The sequence below is a fragment of the Mus caroli genome, unplaced genomic scaffold, assembly GCF_978045245.1.
Source record: "Mus caroli unplaced genomic scaffold, Mus_caroli_1 scaffold_14, whole genome shotgun sequence".
Lineage (NCBI taxonomy): Eukaryota > Metazoa > Chordata > Mammalia > Rodentia > Muridae > Mus > Mus caroli.
The window spans coordinates 77555706-77573300 of record NW_028227269.1 but is presented as its reverse complement, the minus strand read 5'-3'; the positions used below and the strand labels follow the sequence as shown (position 1 = coordinate 77573300).

The following is a 17595-nucleotide window of genomic DNA, read 5'->3' as shown; positions in this document are numbered from 1 at the left end:
TCCCTGATGTCCAGAAGTAGTGTAAACCTGGCCTTTTCTATCATTACTTGAGGGCAATGGCAGCTCCTCAAGGCAGAGCCTTTGCTGGCATTTCCGAGAGCCCCAGAGCTACTTCCTGGGTTGCAGAAAGGTTATGTTCCTGCCATAAAGGAAGCCATAAAGGGAACCCTGTGGGACTTTCTCTTCCTATCGCAACCCTTGGGGCACCCTGTAACCACACAGTTCTCCTGAGCTGTGAGGGGGTCAAACTCTGCAGGCTGAGCATGGGCACCCGCATCCCACAGCCTGGGCTCCACTCCCACATTACCTTGAAGAGCTTCAGGGCCTCCGTCTGCAGGGCCTCGGAGGGCAGAGTGGTAAGGGAGGTGCACAGCCCTTCTTGGCTGTAGCACAGCATGGGGTGCCTCCAGAGTGGGGAGTCTGCACAAAGCAGGGGCCAGAGAGCAGGGCAGTTACTTACTACAGAGAACACTCACCTCCTGCCTACCAGCCTGTGTACAAGGAAGACTGTGGCTTATCTCTAAGGCAAACATGGGTTTTGCTGGGTTGATCATCTCCAAGTTGGAGAGCATGTCAGTGTGCCCTGTGAGTTGCACGTTCCCACACACAGTTGTGGAGGAAGGCAGCCAAAGCTTTGCTGAGGAGCTGCAAAGGGTTAAGTGACCAAAGTTGTGAGTGCTTCTGAGCACAGTGTCCTCATGCAGGGACAGCCTTCCTTCCAGTTTCAGGTTGGAGGAACAGATGTATCAGCCTGAAACACACCAACCCTCAGGTTGGTCCACGAGGACCTTGAGACTTAGTAGCAAAATAAGGACTGCCAACATCCCAGGCTTAGGCTGATCCAAATGGAGGCTTCACTTATTAACCAACTTAACTATAGATTAACCAGCTGCCTCCTCCACCCGACCCCTACCCCCATGTCTTCTGCACAGCTAGCAAAGCTACAGATGAAACAGGGTAAAACATTTACCTGGGTTTCTGGAAAGTCTGTTTCCCAGACAGACTCCCTCACACAGAGTGGTTACCTCAGTGTTTTAGCCAGAGACAGAGAGGGCAAAACACTGGAGCGTGGGATGGGACGTCCCTCAGGCATGCTTCCCGCAGCTTATGCATAAGCGCTCTCTGCTTTTCGTCCAGTCAGTACCCTACCGCTTCCCTGCAGCTCAGGCCGTGATGGCTGCTCTCTCCTTACCTGGGTTACCCTCACCATCCATCAGTTTCCCAATAAGCTGCTCATAGACAGTGCCCACCTTGGCACTGCTGCCACCTGCAGCCACTGTGAGGTGGTAAAGCCACGTATCCTGGGAAAGACAGAAAATAGGTGCTAATGTGGTCAGAAGAGGACAGGCAAGCTTTGAGTTTGGGCAGGGGATGGGGCTCAGGGACAGGACACCTGTCTAACATGTGTGAGGCTCTGGCTTTGATTCTCACCACTCCACTGCAAAAAGGCAGCCTAGAATTTAAGATGGGAATGGAGGTGCATACCTGTAATAATGTCATAACCAGATTTAGGAGGCTGAGGCTCAAGATCAGCTGAGCTCAAGATCAGCCTGGGCTATGTGAGACCCTGCCTTGGGGTGCGGGTGTGTTTTGAGGGGGGCAGGCTTTCATTAGTTTGGCTGGCAGGAGTCAAGACCATCACTCCAAAGAGAAAGACAGGATTAGGTGGGTGTAAACCCAGATTTCCAAGTTGTAGCTGTCATGGCCCATGATGAAGAGATGCTAGTCATTTGGGATGTGTCCCATTCAGTGTCCAAGAGGAAATGAACTTGAACTTGGATAGCTCAGGGGAGGGAAGGAGAAGCAGAACACAGGTCAAGCTCCTCCCCTACCTTTTCATGCTTGGTGCCGATGAGGAGGTAGGTGGGGCTGTGTTCCGGGGGATGGATCACCAACGTGCAGTGGGAGGACAGCAAGCGCCCGGTTCCTCCAGCTTCATAGTCTTCGTCCGAGTCACAGGACCGATCTACTTCCTCTATGTGAGCGTCCTGCACAGGTAGGCAGCCCAGGGGTCTCTGTGGACATGAATAGGACAACAGGTAGAGAGGAGAGTCTCCTTTCCTGGATGCTTAGGTCGTGTGGGGCTGGAGAGCATACGTGTGGACAGAGGGCAGGGTGAGGAGATGGAAGAGGCAGCATTGCAGCCAGGCCAGAAACACGAGACTGCTTTGTAAAATACCAACTGACTACACCGGCGGGCCATAATGCTGGTCACGTGCTCAGGGGAGCTGGGCAGCTGACCTGTGCATCTGCTGTAGGTAAGCTGGGGGCTGCTGTCAGGGGCATGCAGTGTGTAGTCTGCAGGTGGTACTGTTAGGAAGCTCGTGAAATACCTTGTCCTCATGGCTCCGGTAGTAGTAGAAGGTTTTCCCAACCAGGGCGCACCAGACCAGCTTGGAGTGGCCGTGTTTTACCTGTAAGTAAAGTGACTTCATTAGAACCAGGACTCCAAAATAAATGCAGGGCTAGCCAAGACAGGCCACAGGGAAGGTGGCCAAAATCAGGTCTCCTCTCACAGTGAGACTGCTACGGTATCTAATCCAGTCACTGTTGGGCCACCCAGGGACCTATGACCTGCCAGTGAAAGATTATCCAGGAAGTCAGAATACGGAGATGGGAAGAGCCTGCCAGTTGGCATAGGCAAGAGTTCTAAGGATGCCACAGGGTAAATAAAAGGCCCTGGCAGTCTGAAACCCCAAGTAATGTGCCATCAATCACCAGGGAACAGCAACTACACATGCACATGGAAGAACAACAGACTGGCTGATGGGAGGCAGAGGCCCAGGAGCAAAGTCTGAGCATCAGCTGGCTGAGCTCAGTCACTGGTCCTCAGTGTTCAGCCCTGGTAATGGGCTTCCTAGCTACCTTCCCTTACACATCTCGACACAGCTAGTTATACCCTGGAGGGCAATGACTAATGTCCTAAACATCAAGTCAAAACATTTCTTTTCCTTCTGGCTTGAGAGTAACTGTTCTGACAGACCCCATCTCTGTTTCCAGAATCACCACCGTCATTTTGTATGCTCAGACCATATTTGAGGGCCACCCATAAGCACTGGGATGTAGTTCTTGGAGAATGGAACCCACCATCTCTGGGCACTTCCATGTCTGGCTCCTATTACCTCCCCCCTACTAGCTCCACCTTGTACCTTGGTCAACCAGCCCTTCACAGTAGGCTTGGTGCCCGCTTGATGCAGGGCTGGAGGGCCAGTGACCTGCACCTTCAGCAGGCTCTGTAGGACACGGATCCATTCTTCTAGGAGGCTGGGGGACTCTGCTGTTAGGTAGTAGGTTTTGTTTCCAGAGATGAGCTGTGGGTGGGGGCAGGGTGGGAGTAGGGAAGGTTAGAGCTAGTGACAGTCTGACGGCACAGATCCTTCAACTTGCTGGCCTTCCCACTGGCCACCTGCTCTCTCCCCCTTCCTTTCCTCCCTGACTCTCTTCCCTTCCCTTCTCTCATTCTGTCTCTTTTTTCTCATGCTCACAACCCTAAGGTTATATCCTTCTCCTGGTATGATATCATTCATTCATGTTTATTTTTGCCTCATCTTTGCTTCATTCACAGCCATATCTAAACCCAAAAGCCACACTATCTAAAATCCAGCTGCTCCGAGCAGGCTCACCTGAAACGTCTGTGCTTCCTCCCCTCGAACAATCTGGCAATGAGAATTCAGATCCACTTGACCCTGAGGTTTCCGGATGACGTCACTCTGTAAAGGAAGGAGTGAAGAGGGAGCACTGGAGCCGGAGGCTTCTCAGGTCACCATGTCTTACACCAGGTCACAGGCTCAAAGGAAACGGTGGTTCCCAGGCTTTCCTGGCTATGGTACAATGAGTGACTTAGTCTAGATTTTTATTCTAGCAAAATAAAACTATAATTAGGAGCATTAAACCCTCTAACCCAGGCCTCAAAAGATCTCAAAAAAGGAGAGTGTGACTTGAAAATCGGATCAGAAACCCATCTATAAAGCCCTCCTAGTCCTCTGACCAAGCTATGTGTGGTGACCTGCGCCTACAGACCCAGCTACTTAGTAGGCCATGGCAGGAGGCTTAGTCAAAGGACACGTAAGTCACTATTATCCTTTCCAGTCTTCTTACAGACATTACTAATTGATAGTGGATGTTTCTCATTGGTATACAGGCTCGGAATCCTTAGCATGGAGCTGGGAACAATGCCTACTAAGCAATCAGTTTCACAAGAGGCAAATCCTTTTTGTCCTCTTTTTAAAAACATGATTGTATCCATCAACCTAGTTCTCAACATTCAAGGCTCCTCCTGTTGGAACAATCCAGAAAAGGGCAGCTTGGGAACAACCTTTTACAAGGCCAGGCATTCAAGGAAATCAGTTCTGAAGAAAGAGGAAATCCCTAGCCAGCTGTCGTAGGACTGCTTTGATAGTCCCTCCAGCTTATTTTGAGAGCAGGTACCTCAGAGTCTCCTATGTGACTCAGTATCTCCAAAGGCCAGGCAGGCTGTCGAGCCTTCTACCTGCCAGGCCTTGAGCCACACTGCCTTTCCCTTATATGGTCTGGGTCGGGGCTGTGGTTATGTGATTAGGGCCCTGAGGAGGGTCTTACCGGAGACTTGTAGTATAGGATTTGTCCCTGTCTCAGGACAAACCAGCGCCTCTTCCATGTCTTCACCCGGCTCCCCATTTTCAGCAGGTAGCCTGACTTTTCCAGTGCCTCCTGAGGTGGAAAGCAAGGAGAGAAGAGGGGACAAAGGGGAGAGTCACATTGAGGCTTCGGAGGGGGTAAAGGCAAGAAGGAAAGAGGGGACAGATGGGAAGAAGTCACTTGAGGACCCTGAGGAGCAAAGGCAAGGAGGGAAAGGCTGCCCAACACCACTGAAGACAAAATGGTCGAGGCGGCCACTGTCATTTTTGTCTAGTGAGTTTATTTCCAGGCTCTGTCTCCTTCTGAGATCCAGAGAGAGCTGAATAAATAAAGTATGGCAGTCCTGCCATGGAAGGGCTCTCAGTGATGACGGGGAAGGCACACCTAGCCACCAGGAGAAGGTGGCAGACCAGGGGCTGTAAGTAGCAGAGAAGCTGACCAGGGGAGGCTTCAGGGGAGAGTTGCATCTAAACTCACCTAAGCCAGTGGTTCCCAACCTTCCCAGTGCTGTGACCCTTTAATACAGCTCATGTTGTGCCGACCCCCAACCATAAAATTATTTTTGTTGCTACTTCCTGTGTAGTTTTGCTACTGTTATGAATCGTAATGTAAATGCCTGATATGCAGGACAGCTGATGTGTGAGCCCTGAGGTCAAAGGGTCATTTGACTCCCAAGGGGTTGAAACCCACAAATTGATAACCTTAACTGAAGGCCAGATTCTTTTACATAGACTAGCTGAGAGGAGAAAGGCCAGTCGAGGCATCACCGATGGGAGAAAGCAGGCAGGTCTCTGAGCCACAGGCTTATCCGTAAAACACAGCAAGAACCAGGATACCATGAGGCAAATAAGACATAAAGCACTGAGGCAGGCACCCTGGCCTGCTGCAGCTTAATTGTCAGCTCATGCCAGCACCTGAGGGTCAGGATGGAGATTAAACAGAGAACCAGTGCAGACCCTCATGGGGTCAGAGAAATTCCGGGCTTGAACTCTGTCTTTCATCTTGGGGTCTGTGCACAGCTGTGTCTGTAACCCTGCTAGAGCCTCCTCCTCTTCTCTACCTTCTCTCTACTGCCTGCATGGGTACTGAGGCCTGGGCAGCCTCTGTTCAGGTTCGCACCTACCTAGCGCCCCTTCCCCATTCTCACTGCTCACCCCGTCGGTGGAGTACGATGACGTGCGCTGGAGTTTGTGCTCAGGCTCTGAGTAGTCACTGTCCAGTGAGCAGGCATCAGGAGGTATAGCATAGTCACCCTCAGAGCTCAGTGAGGACATGGAGACCCCTGGCCACAGGAGAAGGAATCGGGAATCAAGGCTGAGGTCCCACAACCCTTCCAATACCCACAATCAGAGATGCAAGGCTTTCATTACCCACTGGGATCCCCTGAGTCTGCAGCTGAGGGTGAAACTGGTAAGGACCCCAGTCAGGAAGACTCTCGAGTCCCCTCTCCCTCTCAGTACCTCTCTTGATGGCCCGGGGGCTGCCTAGTCCACTGGTCTTCCTATACTCAGAGCAGGGGATTGACATCCGGAAACTTGCTTGAGAGCCGCAGTCATCATCAGACCCGGAGGACTCATCCACAAAAGGCACATTGCTGATCTGCGTGGCTTTCTGCAAGACAGGAGCCTCCCCAGCTACAGCTTTGAAGCAAGGCCTCTGCCACACAGCAGCTGTATCCACTTTGGGATGCCTACATAGCCTGGGGAAGCACGAGGCCCTCACCCAGCTGAGGCACTGCTGACCAGGTGTAGTCCCAAGCCATGTAAAGTCTCTTTCTGACCTCACTCCTGTGGTCTTACCTCCATGCTGCTCTTTGGGTCCCCCACTCCCCTACCCCAACTTCTGTGGTTCCCCAGAGGTTGCTGCTTCCACTAGAAAGCTATACCACAAGTCAGGTATAGGACAGGGCACTGAGACAGGGAGAGACCTTTCAGTGCTGTTAAGAGTGCAGCAGGAGCACAGCCAAACAATAGTGCTGATCATGGTGGCACACTTGTGGTGGCATGCAGCTTTATTTCCGGCACCCAGGAGGCAGAGGCACAGAGCTACCTCTCCAGCCCACAGAGCACGTTCAGAAAGTAATGTGGCAGACCCTATCAGAATGTAAGGCATCAGAGAACCTGTCCGGCACTTCTGTCTCTAGCTAGAATTCTCTTCTGATAGAAACACGAATAAGTGCACAGTGGTGCTCACTGCAACATTTATTTTTAAAAAATACAGGGATACAATCTACTGTAAATCGGTGGAAGGAGACCTAAGGTAACATGTTGTCTACTCCAAAGATAATACACAGAAAACATGGAAGGGTGGGCTACTCAGTTAGGTGAATAGCCAAGGCATAAATGTGTATAGGATCCTGTGTGTGCATCTGTCTGTCTGCATGTACGGCAGGAGGAGAGTGGAAGCAGGAGAGATGCACATCTGCAGGTCATCTGCAGCTTCATCAGAAGGCCTTGCAGAGCAAGCATTGCGCATTGACGAGTGTTGGCTTAGAGGTTAGCAACTGGGGAAAGCAATGTGAACGAGACCTCTGTGTTTTTATTCTTCTAAGAAAAAGCTTTGTCAAGCATTACTAATATTGCTATTATGATTTAAAAATGAATAACAAGAGCTGGGAGTGTAGCTCAGTGGTACATTATCTGCCTAGCAAGAGGAGGCCCTGTGTTCTAACACAGGCACTACAAAAACCAACAAAAGCCACTGGCAAAAAGATGCAGATATTACGTTGAAGTTACATGGTGAATCTGAGAAATGATCAAGTATGACAAAAGGATGAGTGGGCAGTGCTCTTGCTCCTTCCTTGGCCTGGCCCCCCATGTAGTGAGCTGAATAAACTCATTTTCTTCCAAAAAGAAGACAACCACGCCCAGTAGGCTGAGCTCTCTGACTGAGATCCCCATGCGAAGGGGCCTAACCCTCCAACCAATGCGAGCTCTGCCCTGGGACTAGGGGCTCCTCCTGGTGGGGACAGCCCCTCTATTCTGGGCAGTCACTTACCCCCTTCAGTGCTGTGTAGACAGGCACAGTGACATTCTTGTAGACAAGGCCAGAGAAAGCTCCAGGGAATGCAAGGGCAGGTGGCCCCGAAGCTGAGGGGGGAAAGAGGGAAGCGATGAACTCAGGAGGTGCAACTCAGCCAGAAGGTCAGGGAGGCAACTGGGCAAAAGGCTCAATCCGTTCCTTTCCCCGCGTTTTGTTCCCCACAGATAAAGAACCCATCACCCCAGCACCCAGGCATCACCCTTAACCATTTCCTCTCTAGGAAGCTTGCACCATGTCCCACTCTTGCTGAAGTGAGTTATAAATATGCAGATGCTATGGGTGTTCAGTGACTCCTGAGCCAGCAGGCAGTGCCCAATCTGAACCATGAGGCTCAGGGCTCTTCCCACCCAGGCCAGTCCTGCAGGGGGTGAGAGAGGGCAGGGGAGCACTAAAAGGCAGGAGAGACTTGACCCCTCTTTGCTAGATGAGACACTGAACTTTCTGTTCCAGGCAGTCGGCTGCCTGCTGCACAAAGGGACAGGGACAGGGACAGGGATGGAGTGCCAGGCCCATCAGGAGATTTGTAGGTCCTTCACACCCCACCTGTACTCACCGTAGCAGGCAGCATTACTTCGTCGTGATGACACTTCTGACAGCTGCATGCCTGATGTGGCCATCGCGTAGATCCTGCTCTCCTGAAAGAAAAGTTCCAGCCAGTCAGGACTATGCTTATCTCAGCTCTTCCAAAAATGTGGAGGGAACACATGACTTGGGGTACGCAGAACTGGGTTCACCACTCAGGGAGAGCTGGTTACTGGCTGAGGAACTTTAAACAAATGTCTTCATTTCTTTTTTTTTTTTTTTTGGTTTTTCGAGACAGGGTTTCTCTGTATAGCCCTGGCTGTCCTGGAACTCACTTTGTAGACCAGGCTGGCCTCGAACTCAGAAATCCGCCTGCCTCTGCCTCCCGAGTGCTGGGATTAAAGGCGTGCGTCACCATGCCCGGCTAATGTCTTCATTTCTAAGCCTTAATTTCTCAGCTCTAAAATGCTACTGACTTTTAAAGAGTCTGCTAATGGAATCAAATTAAGTAATTAATGTGTGATATAATGTATAAATACAAATAAATGTATAATATAAACATCTCATGCCCAGGACATAACCCATGTCCAACGGATATTCACTCCCTCTAGCCTCCACCCTTTCCCTTGAGGCAAGGGCGTTCAAAGAGCTGACCAATAACCTGGCTCTGCATTTCTTGGATTCTGGCCTGGTTTAGAGACCCCTGGGTCCCTAGGTGTCAACCCCAGGGGTTGAGAGTGTTGACAGTGAGGAAGGGAGAGCCCCAGGGAGACAGATACACTTCTGTCATCGGCTGTTTGGGGGGTAGGGTACATTAGCTTCCTACGGCAGCTGTGTGCATATGTTAGGCTTCCAAGGCCAATGGCAAAGGTACTGTAGCCCAACAGGGCTCAGATCCCTACAGTAAAGCATTTCTGCAGAAAAGCCTGGCACTAAGTATACGTGGCCCTGAGTCTGAAGCCAACTCCAGGGCAAGAGAGTTTTGCTCCAACAGCCTAGAAGGCCCTTCCCAGGCTGCTCCAGAGCTGTCTGCTCCCCTACCCAGACAGGGAATGCAAACCCTCTCCTCTCCGTCCTCCCCGTGAGTCACAGGGGCGGACATGCTGGACCAGAGAAGCAACTAAGAAAGAGACTGGGATGAATACTGGGTGTGGCCCAAGAGGGGGATAGCTGGGGGTGATGTAGAATGATATGCTGAGGTAACCAGAGCTGTGACAAGACAGGTGGAGGACAGCAGAAGGCACTCGGGCAGGGCAGCCACAACCACAGTGAGGGACTAGCTGGGTGTAGCTCTCTGCCCATAGTGATCATGCAGGGACTTGCACCACTTCATAAAGGAAACGAAACTCACGGTTGGGGGAAGGTCAACCAAAAGGCCGCGGAGGGTTTCCCTCACACAGTTGTTAGAGGACTAAGAGAAAAAGAGCTATACAAACTGGGAAGGGAGTACATAGACTGCGCCAGCCTTGGACTGAGGCTGTCCTTCTCTGAATTCCAGACTTTGCTGGCGGTCACTGCCTGGCTGGCCCTGCCTGAGGGGGACGCCTAAGCTTACCTAGGGACCGTGAGTGAGCTGGCAGCATGTCTCTTCCCCTCAGAAGCAAATTACGAAGGGGACTGAAAATAGGAGACAACCTCTCCTTACACTGCACTGCTGGAAACTGGGGTTCCTGGGTGCCAGATGGAAGGGGAGGCAGTCAGTGGAAAGACCTGACACTGACTTAACACCTTCACCCCAAGTGCAGCTGAGACAGGGCTGCACGCGGAGCCTTCTGCCGTGGGCTTTCTGAGGAGGAATCATGGTGCCAGGCTGGCCTAGACTCCTGGGCTCCCTCTCTTGCCCTGGAGCGCTGGGACTTCAGGGCCCCAGCTCACCTGACTAAGGCTTCTTGTTTACCTGTCCTCTTTTCCCCCTGCTCTTTCACACTCTCCTACACACGTGTGTACACACTGTCTGTACTCTTTCACGCTCTCCTACACACGTGTGTACACATGGTGAGTAGCTATTTTCGGGTAAAGTGGCAGACGTGAACAACAGTTCTTTCAGGTAGCACCTACTGAACAAACTTCTCTCACAGCCCCTGTCTAATTGTTCCCTTGTCCCCATCAGCTTCAGGGCTGCAGAACAAGATAGTGAAGAACAGCAGGTGCTGGTAGCCACCGCTTAAAGTTGGCCTGGTCACCAGAGACACCACACTTTGTCACCTACTGTCCTGACGACCAACCTTGCCCAACATTCATGTCTAGAATCTTGCAGGTGCTCTTGTGGCATACAGAGAGCTGGCCTGCAGTCACTGTAGTCACTGTACAGTCAAAAGCCTAGCTGGGGAGCCTCCTGAACCAGCACTTCAAAAGCAGACCTGGTGTGTGTGTGTGTGTGTGTGTGTGTGTGTGTGCTGCTGACCGTTGGGCCTCCATACCACCTGAGAGAATCCACTTTCTCTGCTGCCAGGAGCAGACGTCAACACAGCTGTAGCATTGGGCTTGATTAAGCCTGACCTCTGAGGCCAAGTCCCAGGGGGGCAGTGCAGCTAGAGTGCTAGGCTGTCCTTCAAAGCAGCCACACCTCTACCAAAAGCCTCATTCCTTCATTAGCAGCAGGACCTGGGAAGTGGTTGCACTGTAGACATCAGTTTCCTATCTGTCAAAGGGAGAAATGACACTAGTCCCTCATGAAGATGAGGGTATTTCGAATGTCAGGCTCTGAGCCAGGCCTGTGTGTCCTCCTCCTCAGCAACCTGTGAGCCAGTGATACTCTGCCCTCCCTGTGTCTATTGTAACCTTTTATACAGGTGTCAGAGAGAGATGCAGGACCCTGCATCTGTCCTCATGCTATATCAGTGTATGCTCAGCCTCGGTTTACCTGGATCCCACCTCCTCCCTAGACACCGTGTCACTGTATAGAATGTTACCTATAAGGAAGTGAAAGCTCGGAGACAAAAAGCAATGAAAGACCCCTCACCACTTACAGGCACTTGTTCAATACCCACTTTAATTACCTGACTATTTAGTATGTAGGGAGGTTTGTCTGCATGTCTGTGTGAGCACCACGTGTGCACCTGGTGCCTGAGGAGACCAGAAGAGGTCATTTGAGCTCCTGAAACTGAAGTTGTAGACAGTTGTGTGCAGGGACTCAAACCTGGGCCTTTTGGAAGAGCTGAACCATCTCTCTCTCCCCTTAATATACATGTAATCCTCCTAGGGACTCTATTATAGGAGCAGCCAGATAGCTCAGTGGGTAAAGCACTGGCCACCAAGCCTGGCCACTTGAATCTGATTCCCAGAATCCACACAGTGAAAGGAGAAGACTGACTCCTGTTGTCCTCTGACCTTGACATGGGACCCATGGCTCATGAGACCCCTCCCCTAAATTAAGCGTAAGTAAATAAATAAACAAACCCTATTAGTAATCACAGCCCCCATTTTGGAGACAGGGAACTTGGTCTACAACTGTAGTAACTTGCCCAGGTTCACAGGTAGAAACTGAACACAGTGGCTTGATCTTGGGTATAGCTCTTCACTTCCACGTGTGTCACCTCAGGATCACAGTGAAAGTGATGATGCACCAAACACCCGGTTTGGCATGGGCACATATTCCAGATTCTGGCTCTGTCCTGTCAAGCAGGCCTGCCTGCCTGCCAGCCTCACCACATTGCTGTGAGAATGAGCCTTCTTATCTCATGCTCAGCCCTGGATATTCTCGGTGTAAACCAGGCCTACGGTTGGCTCCGCCCCCTGCCCAACCCCGATGACCGTCACTTACCCAGGATGGAAACCTGTGCAGTGGGGGTGTAGGTGGCTTGTTCTCCAGTTCCACGTCCTCCAGTTCACCTCTGCGTGACTTGAGGCTCGCTCTCTCTTCCAGCTTCCCTGATAGAGGCAGGGCCTCCATCTCCATCTTCTCTGCTTCTTCCCGGACTTTAGCTCTGGCTTCAGACTTGGAGGAGCCAGGTGAGTGGAGGGCTGATAGGGCCCCAATCTCAATGCTTACCACGTGGTCACAATGCCCAGGGCCCACCTGGGGCTGACTGTGGTGCCTTTTGGCCACTTGGAAGCTGTCCCGAGGGATGCTGGGAGCCCGCACCTTTGGCAGGGTCAGGCTACTACCAGGGCCACCTTCTCTGACAGAGATCTTGGTCCCAGGGAATGTCCCTCCCTGAGCAGTGACCAGACTCTCCCGGTAAGAGGCTGACCCATGCTTGGGGCTGCCAGACTTCATGCACAGCTGACTGGGAGAGCCCTCTTTCTGAAGATGAGATTGAAGAGTCTTGGCCTCTGCTGTTTCCCCAGGATGGACCACGCTGAAACGCAAATCCTCGAGACTTCTGGCTTCTGACAGGGAGTCCCTGCTCTGCAGGGTACCCAGAGAAGGTGTAGGCACAGCCACCTTCAAAATCTGGGTATGGGGATTACTGTCCTGCTCCACAGGCTGGTCACTGGGCCCTGAAGGGACAGGATCCCTCTCTGGGGTTCCCTCAGGAACAACTAGCAGCTCCTCTGAAGGTGTCATTCGAAGATCTGTGGATGAGGCACAACCAGGCACATCCAGTGAGAATGTCCCATTCGGTCCCACATCTTGGTGTGCATACAAACACCTGGCCTCCTTACCCTCAAGAGCATCCTGAAGGGCTGCCACCTGCTCCACTAGCTGCTGGTTACAAGTCTTCAGCTGTTGATTCTCCATTTCAAGCTGAGCAAAAAGAAAATGAAGGTTTAGAGAGCAGTGTCTCTGAGCAGAGCACTTGCCCAGAGCTGGAGGCCCTGGGTTTAATAGCTAGCTGTAAGGAATCAGTTAGACTGGCCAGTCCCTGCTTGTTCATATGCATAATCCAAAAAGGCCCGAAAGTCCAAGTCTTTGAAAAATCGTATGCGGTATCATTTCACAACCCCTGCACACACATTCTCACTGTCACGCTCGCTCACTCTGTGTGTGTGTGTGTGTGTGTGCATGCATACACACCATGACTTAGATGGATTTGGTTTTGTTTTCTTTTGTGTTTTAAGATTTAATTATGGGCTGGTGAGATGGCTCAGTGGGTAAGAGCACCCGACTGCTCTTCTGAAGGTCCAGAGTTCAAATCCCAGCAACCACATGGTGGCTCACAACCATCCGTAACGAGATCTGGCGCCCTCTTCTGGAGTGTCTGAAGACAGCTACAGTGTACTTACATGTAATAAATAAATAAATCTTTAAAAAAAAAAAGATTTAATTATTTCATTTATATGAGTACACTGTAGCTGTCCTCAGATACACCAAAAGAGGACATCTGATCCCATTACAGATGGTTGTGAGCCACCATATGATTGCTGGGAATTGAACTCAGAGGAGTGCCTGCTCTTAACCACTGAGCCATCTCTCTGGCTCATGCTTTACCATATTTTTTAAGAAAGAGAAAGGAGAAAGAATCAATGGCATCATGAGTGTGCTCACTGCAAAGAAGCTGAGAAGATTCTGGAAACTTCCAGCTACTACTCCCTTTTCCAACCTCAATCCCAGGAGTAGGCTAGAAGGAGGCTTCTGGAAGGCTGACCCAGACAAAAGGAAAAAGGACGCGATTAGAAAGACAAAGTGGAGATGGGGAAAGTGGAGTTGTGTCTGAATCGCAGCCTTCACAGGATGAAGGCCAGGCAGAGGCAGGGCCCTGGTAAGCTGGGCAGAGGCAGCCCCACAGGACCCTCAGGCTGAGGGTTTAACTCACCTCTGCTAACTTTACTGTCACCCATTCCTTGATCTTTGCAGCTTTTTCTTGAACAATTTTGGCTTCTTCAGCTCTTGTCTGCTTCTGCAAAGAGACAGCCGTTGGTTAATTATAGCAAGGGAGGAGAGAAGACAGGAGGAGAAACCCAGTGACTCGATGTGGCACCACAGCACAGAAAAATTAATTCCATTACAACTTTTAAAACATTCTTCTTGGGCATGATACCACACACTTCAAATCTCAGTACTTAGGGGCTGAGGCAGGTGGATCCCAAGATTAGACTTGGACTACACAACAAAATCCTGATTTAAACAAGTCAAAGTTAAAGTGGGAAGGGCTTTTTCCTAAGCATAATACAAATTCTAAAAACCCACAGAAGAAAAAACTAATAATAAATCCATGTACTGTACCATCACTATAAATTACTGTGTGACAAAAGGAAGGCAGTTGAAGAAACTGAAACCCCAGTGGAAGGTGGCCATGGTGGTGGGCGGTGTGCACTCAGCTGTACACAAGGCCGAGGTGCGAAGAAAGAGCAGTTAAGTACAGGTTCAAGACCAGCCTGGGCAAATACAGAGATCCGTTTGTAAAACAAAACAAAAGACCTGGCTAAGAAGGATTTATAACAAAACAACACACAAAGGGGTATTTACCATGCACAATCAAATAAACATGCACAGGAGATAAACAGAAAGTCAACAACAACAAAAAAAGAACCCATGAAAGGCTGTGAAGCGCCATCATGATTTTAAGCATGCAGATACACAGAGGACGTCACTTCCCTCTATCAGACTAATTTGATATTACCCCCAATGTCAAGAATACTGGGAGTGCTGGGCGGTGGTGGCGCACGCCTTTGATCCCAGCACTTGGGAGGCAGAGGCAGAAGCAGGCGGATTTCTGAGTTCGAGGCCAGCCTGGTCTACAGAGTGAGTTCCAGGACAGCCAGGGCTACACAGAGAAACCCTGTCTCGAAAAACCAAAAATAAAAAAAGAATACTGGGAGCAACTCTAGCACAAACTTGCAAGGTCTCTGTGGAGACAGTTAGACAACATCTGCCAACATCCCATACACACAGACCCTCGGCCTCACAGAGCCACTGCATATTAGTATTCGCTGAAATACTATTTGAGAAAGCAACACAACATAGGAATCCAACCCCTGAACTAGCCTGAGTGCCCACCGACAAGAGTTACGGAATTAAACATAGCACAACCACAAAACGAGAGTCTGCTGCACAGAGACCAGAGAGGGTGGGAAGGAGCACTGGGGAGCGAGGGCAAAGGCCACTTAGCATTTAGACCCTTCTGGATGGTGTGGGGGTGGGAGTGGGGGTGTTAATTTTTTTTTTTACTATAGCATACATTATGCTTACAGTTTTGTTTTGTTTTTTTAAAGAGCTAAATGAGCATAGAGGCAGTATTTCTCAAAATAATTAAGGATTGAAAGGTGTTCGTCTAGCCAGCCTTTCGTTCCAGCACTAGGGAGGCAGGCCATCAGACTTCTGGATTTGAGGCCAGCCTGAGTCTAGTTAGAACAGTCATGCACCATGCACCACCATGCATGAGAGCGTGAGTCTGCGTGTCAGTGCTGGGGAGAACTTAAAAAGAAGCCTAGAGTGAAATGAGGTAAGAGGTTTGCCTCTGCATGAAACTTTCCTGCTGTAAAATACAGCAGGAAATAAATACACCTCTAAAATAAAAGATAAGGTATTCTACTCCTGTTGGGCCATTCTGAGTTGAAATAAGAGTCAAACGTTCAGTGTTTTTAGCACAGGTAACAACCAGCTGATGATGAGAGCTACTTCCGCACCTGAACAGCAGGAAGCAAGTGATAGCCCCTGAGTTGTTCAGAGCGGAGCAGAAATGACTCTCGTTAATCTCCTAGTGGAAACTGCCTGGCCATTCTCAGACGACAGACACAAACTCCAAGCCAGAAGGCTATGGAAAGGAGCTGGGAATGAAGACCTCAGATCAGTCATTCAGACTGATATAGCACAACCTTAAAGGCCACCTAGTTCAAAGCTGGTAAACAGTAGCCCTGAGGCCAAACGCAAGCCTTCCTCCACCTGTTTGTCTCCCACATATTTTTATAGATAAAAGATTTCTTGGAACACAGCCATGCCCACTCATTTACAGACCATCACTTTTTATTTCACATTCTAACAGCAGAACTGGGCAGTTGCAAGTTGTAAGTTCTTTGGCTCTGTATGAAAAGCTGGCAGACTTCCGTTCTCTAACATCCGCTCAGTACAGTCTGATCTTTCCCTACTGATTGTAGTTGTAAACATTTTTATCCTAACCTGGAGCAAGCCATTCTGCCCCATCAACCATCAGAATGCTGCCACTTCTTCCAACTCTGAGCCACTCAAAGGAAAAAAACCTCTCTAAAATTAGTGCATCCGAGGCACATCCAGTAAGGGAATGTCCAGGGAGTACTGACAACTTCCATTCACCCACACTGACTGGAAGGAGCTGCTTGAATCCACTGGAGCCTTTACAGCAAATACACATGCAGATAGGTCAACGTCTCTCGATCTGTCCTCGGGCTTGTTATGGGGAATAGATGGCAAGATGGCACCAGGGGAACGCTGGGTAGATAAGGCCAGTGACAGAGGAGATGGAACTGGGATGGAGAAGACATGGTGGCACGTGTCCACAATCCCAGAACTTGGAAGGTAGAGGCAGAAAGATAAGGAGCTCAGAGCCAGACTGGGCTACCCAATAGTGCTTATAAGACCATGAAAAGGAGAAGTCTGGGCACAGGAAGTAGCAGAAGGAAGGGCCAGAGGGATTCTGGAAGTCCCTAGGAGCAAGAATCCTAACTTGCTTAGATACTGGGCAGTGGCCTGTTAGGCTCCCATGTATTCACGAGAAGTCTCCATTTTCAGTGTCAACTCTGTTCGCTGCCTGTCCAGGTTCACTGAGAAACTGGCCAACCAGCTGCGGACAATCCAGTCCTATGCCACTTCAGTCACACTACAGCTGAGTATCAAGTAGCGCATGATGGCCTGGCACAAGGCCACCAGAGGGAAGGAAAAGATCTCCTAACCAAGTGCTAACCACGTGTCTGATACTGTACACAGATACCTAGGGCCCATTATTCCCCAAACCTCAGAGGTTTCATAACCTCCATTGTATAAAGGTGTGACTCAGGCAATTCCCCTCGAGAACAGCAGGCAGCAGAGGTGACATTCCCCTCAGGGCCTACTTCCTCTCTATTCCCCTAGTTTCTAATGAACAGGTGAAGAAGCCGCTAAGGACTGCGGCTGTGTAAAAGAAGAGTCTCATGAAAGAATGAGTTCCCCGTCACTCCAGGGCCCAAGCACAGGCCCTAGAGACACTGAGGCCAACTGATGGCGATGCTGAGAGGGGAAATGGACTCTGCCTCACATTAGCCCCTACCTGCTTCTCCAGCTGTGCCTGCAGCTGGCTGATGAGCTCATCTTTGCCTTGCACGGCTTTCAGCAATTCTTGGTACTTTTGGTGCAAGGTACCTGTGGAGTCCACACTCTTCAGATTGGACAGTTTTATCTTCTCTTCCATCACACCCACCTGAAAAGCACCAACAAGTGCTCATAAGGTCTCAGGTCACTCGTGAACTGTGTGCAATGGCTAATACAATATGGAATGGGCTAACCCCTTGATGCTTCAGAATGTGCCTCCTAGCCAGAGCCCTTACCCAGGCAGTCTGGGCCAATTAATGGCATGACCA

The 17595-nt window shown here is 50.3% G+C and overlaps 1 protein-coding gene across 2 annotated transcripts in view; it reads right to left on the bottom strand.

Moving 5' to 3' along the window:
* Plekhh1 (pleckstrin homology, MyTH4 and FERM domain containing H1) overlaps window positions 1–17595 on the bottom strand; it is a 51456-nt gene that overhangs the window by 10111 nt on the left and 23750 nt on the right. For both annotated transcript variants that reach the window (XM_021179057.3, XM_085830503.1), the window contains exons 4-18: window positions 17286–17435; window positions 13881–13964; window positions 12790–12871; window positions 11945–12699; window positions 8213–8294; window positions 7615–7706; window positions 6078–6228; window positions 5772–5899; window positions 4579–4689; window positions 3624–3710; window positions 3150–3311; window positions 2334–2414; window positions 1833–2015; window positions 1193–1301; window positions 308–420 (exon numbers count right to left, since the gene is read on the bottom strand). In XM_021179057.3, the coding sequence (XP_021034716.1) occupies window positions 308–420; window positions 1193–1301; window positions 1833–2015; window positions 2334–2414; window positions 3150–3311; window positions 3624–3710; window positions 4579–4689; window positions 5772–5899; window positions 6078–6228; window positions 7615–7706; window positions 8213–8294; window positions 11945–12699; window positions 12790–12871; window positions 13881–13964; window positions 17286–17435 (2370 nt within the window). The remainder of the gene's footprint in view (window positions 1–307; window positions 421–1192; window positions 1302–1832; window positions 2016–2333; window positions 2415–3149; window positions 3312–3623; window positions 3711–4578; window positions 4690–5771; window positions 5900–6077; window positions 6229–7614; window positions 7707–8212; window positions 8295–11944; window positions 12700–12789; window positions 12872–13880; window positions 13965–17285; window positions 17436–17595) is intronic.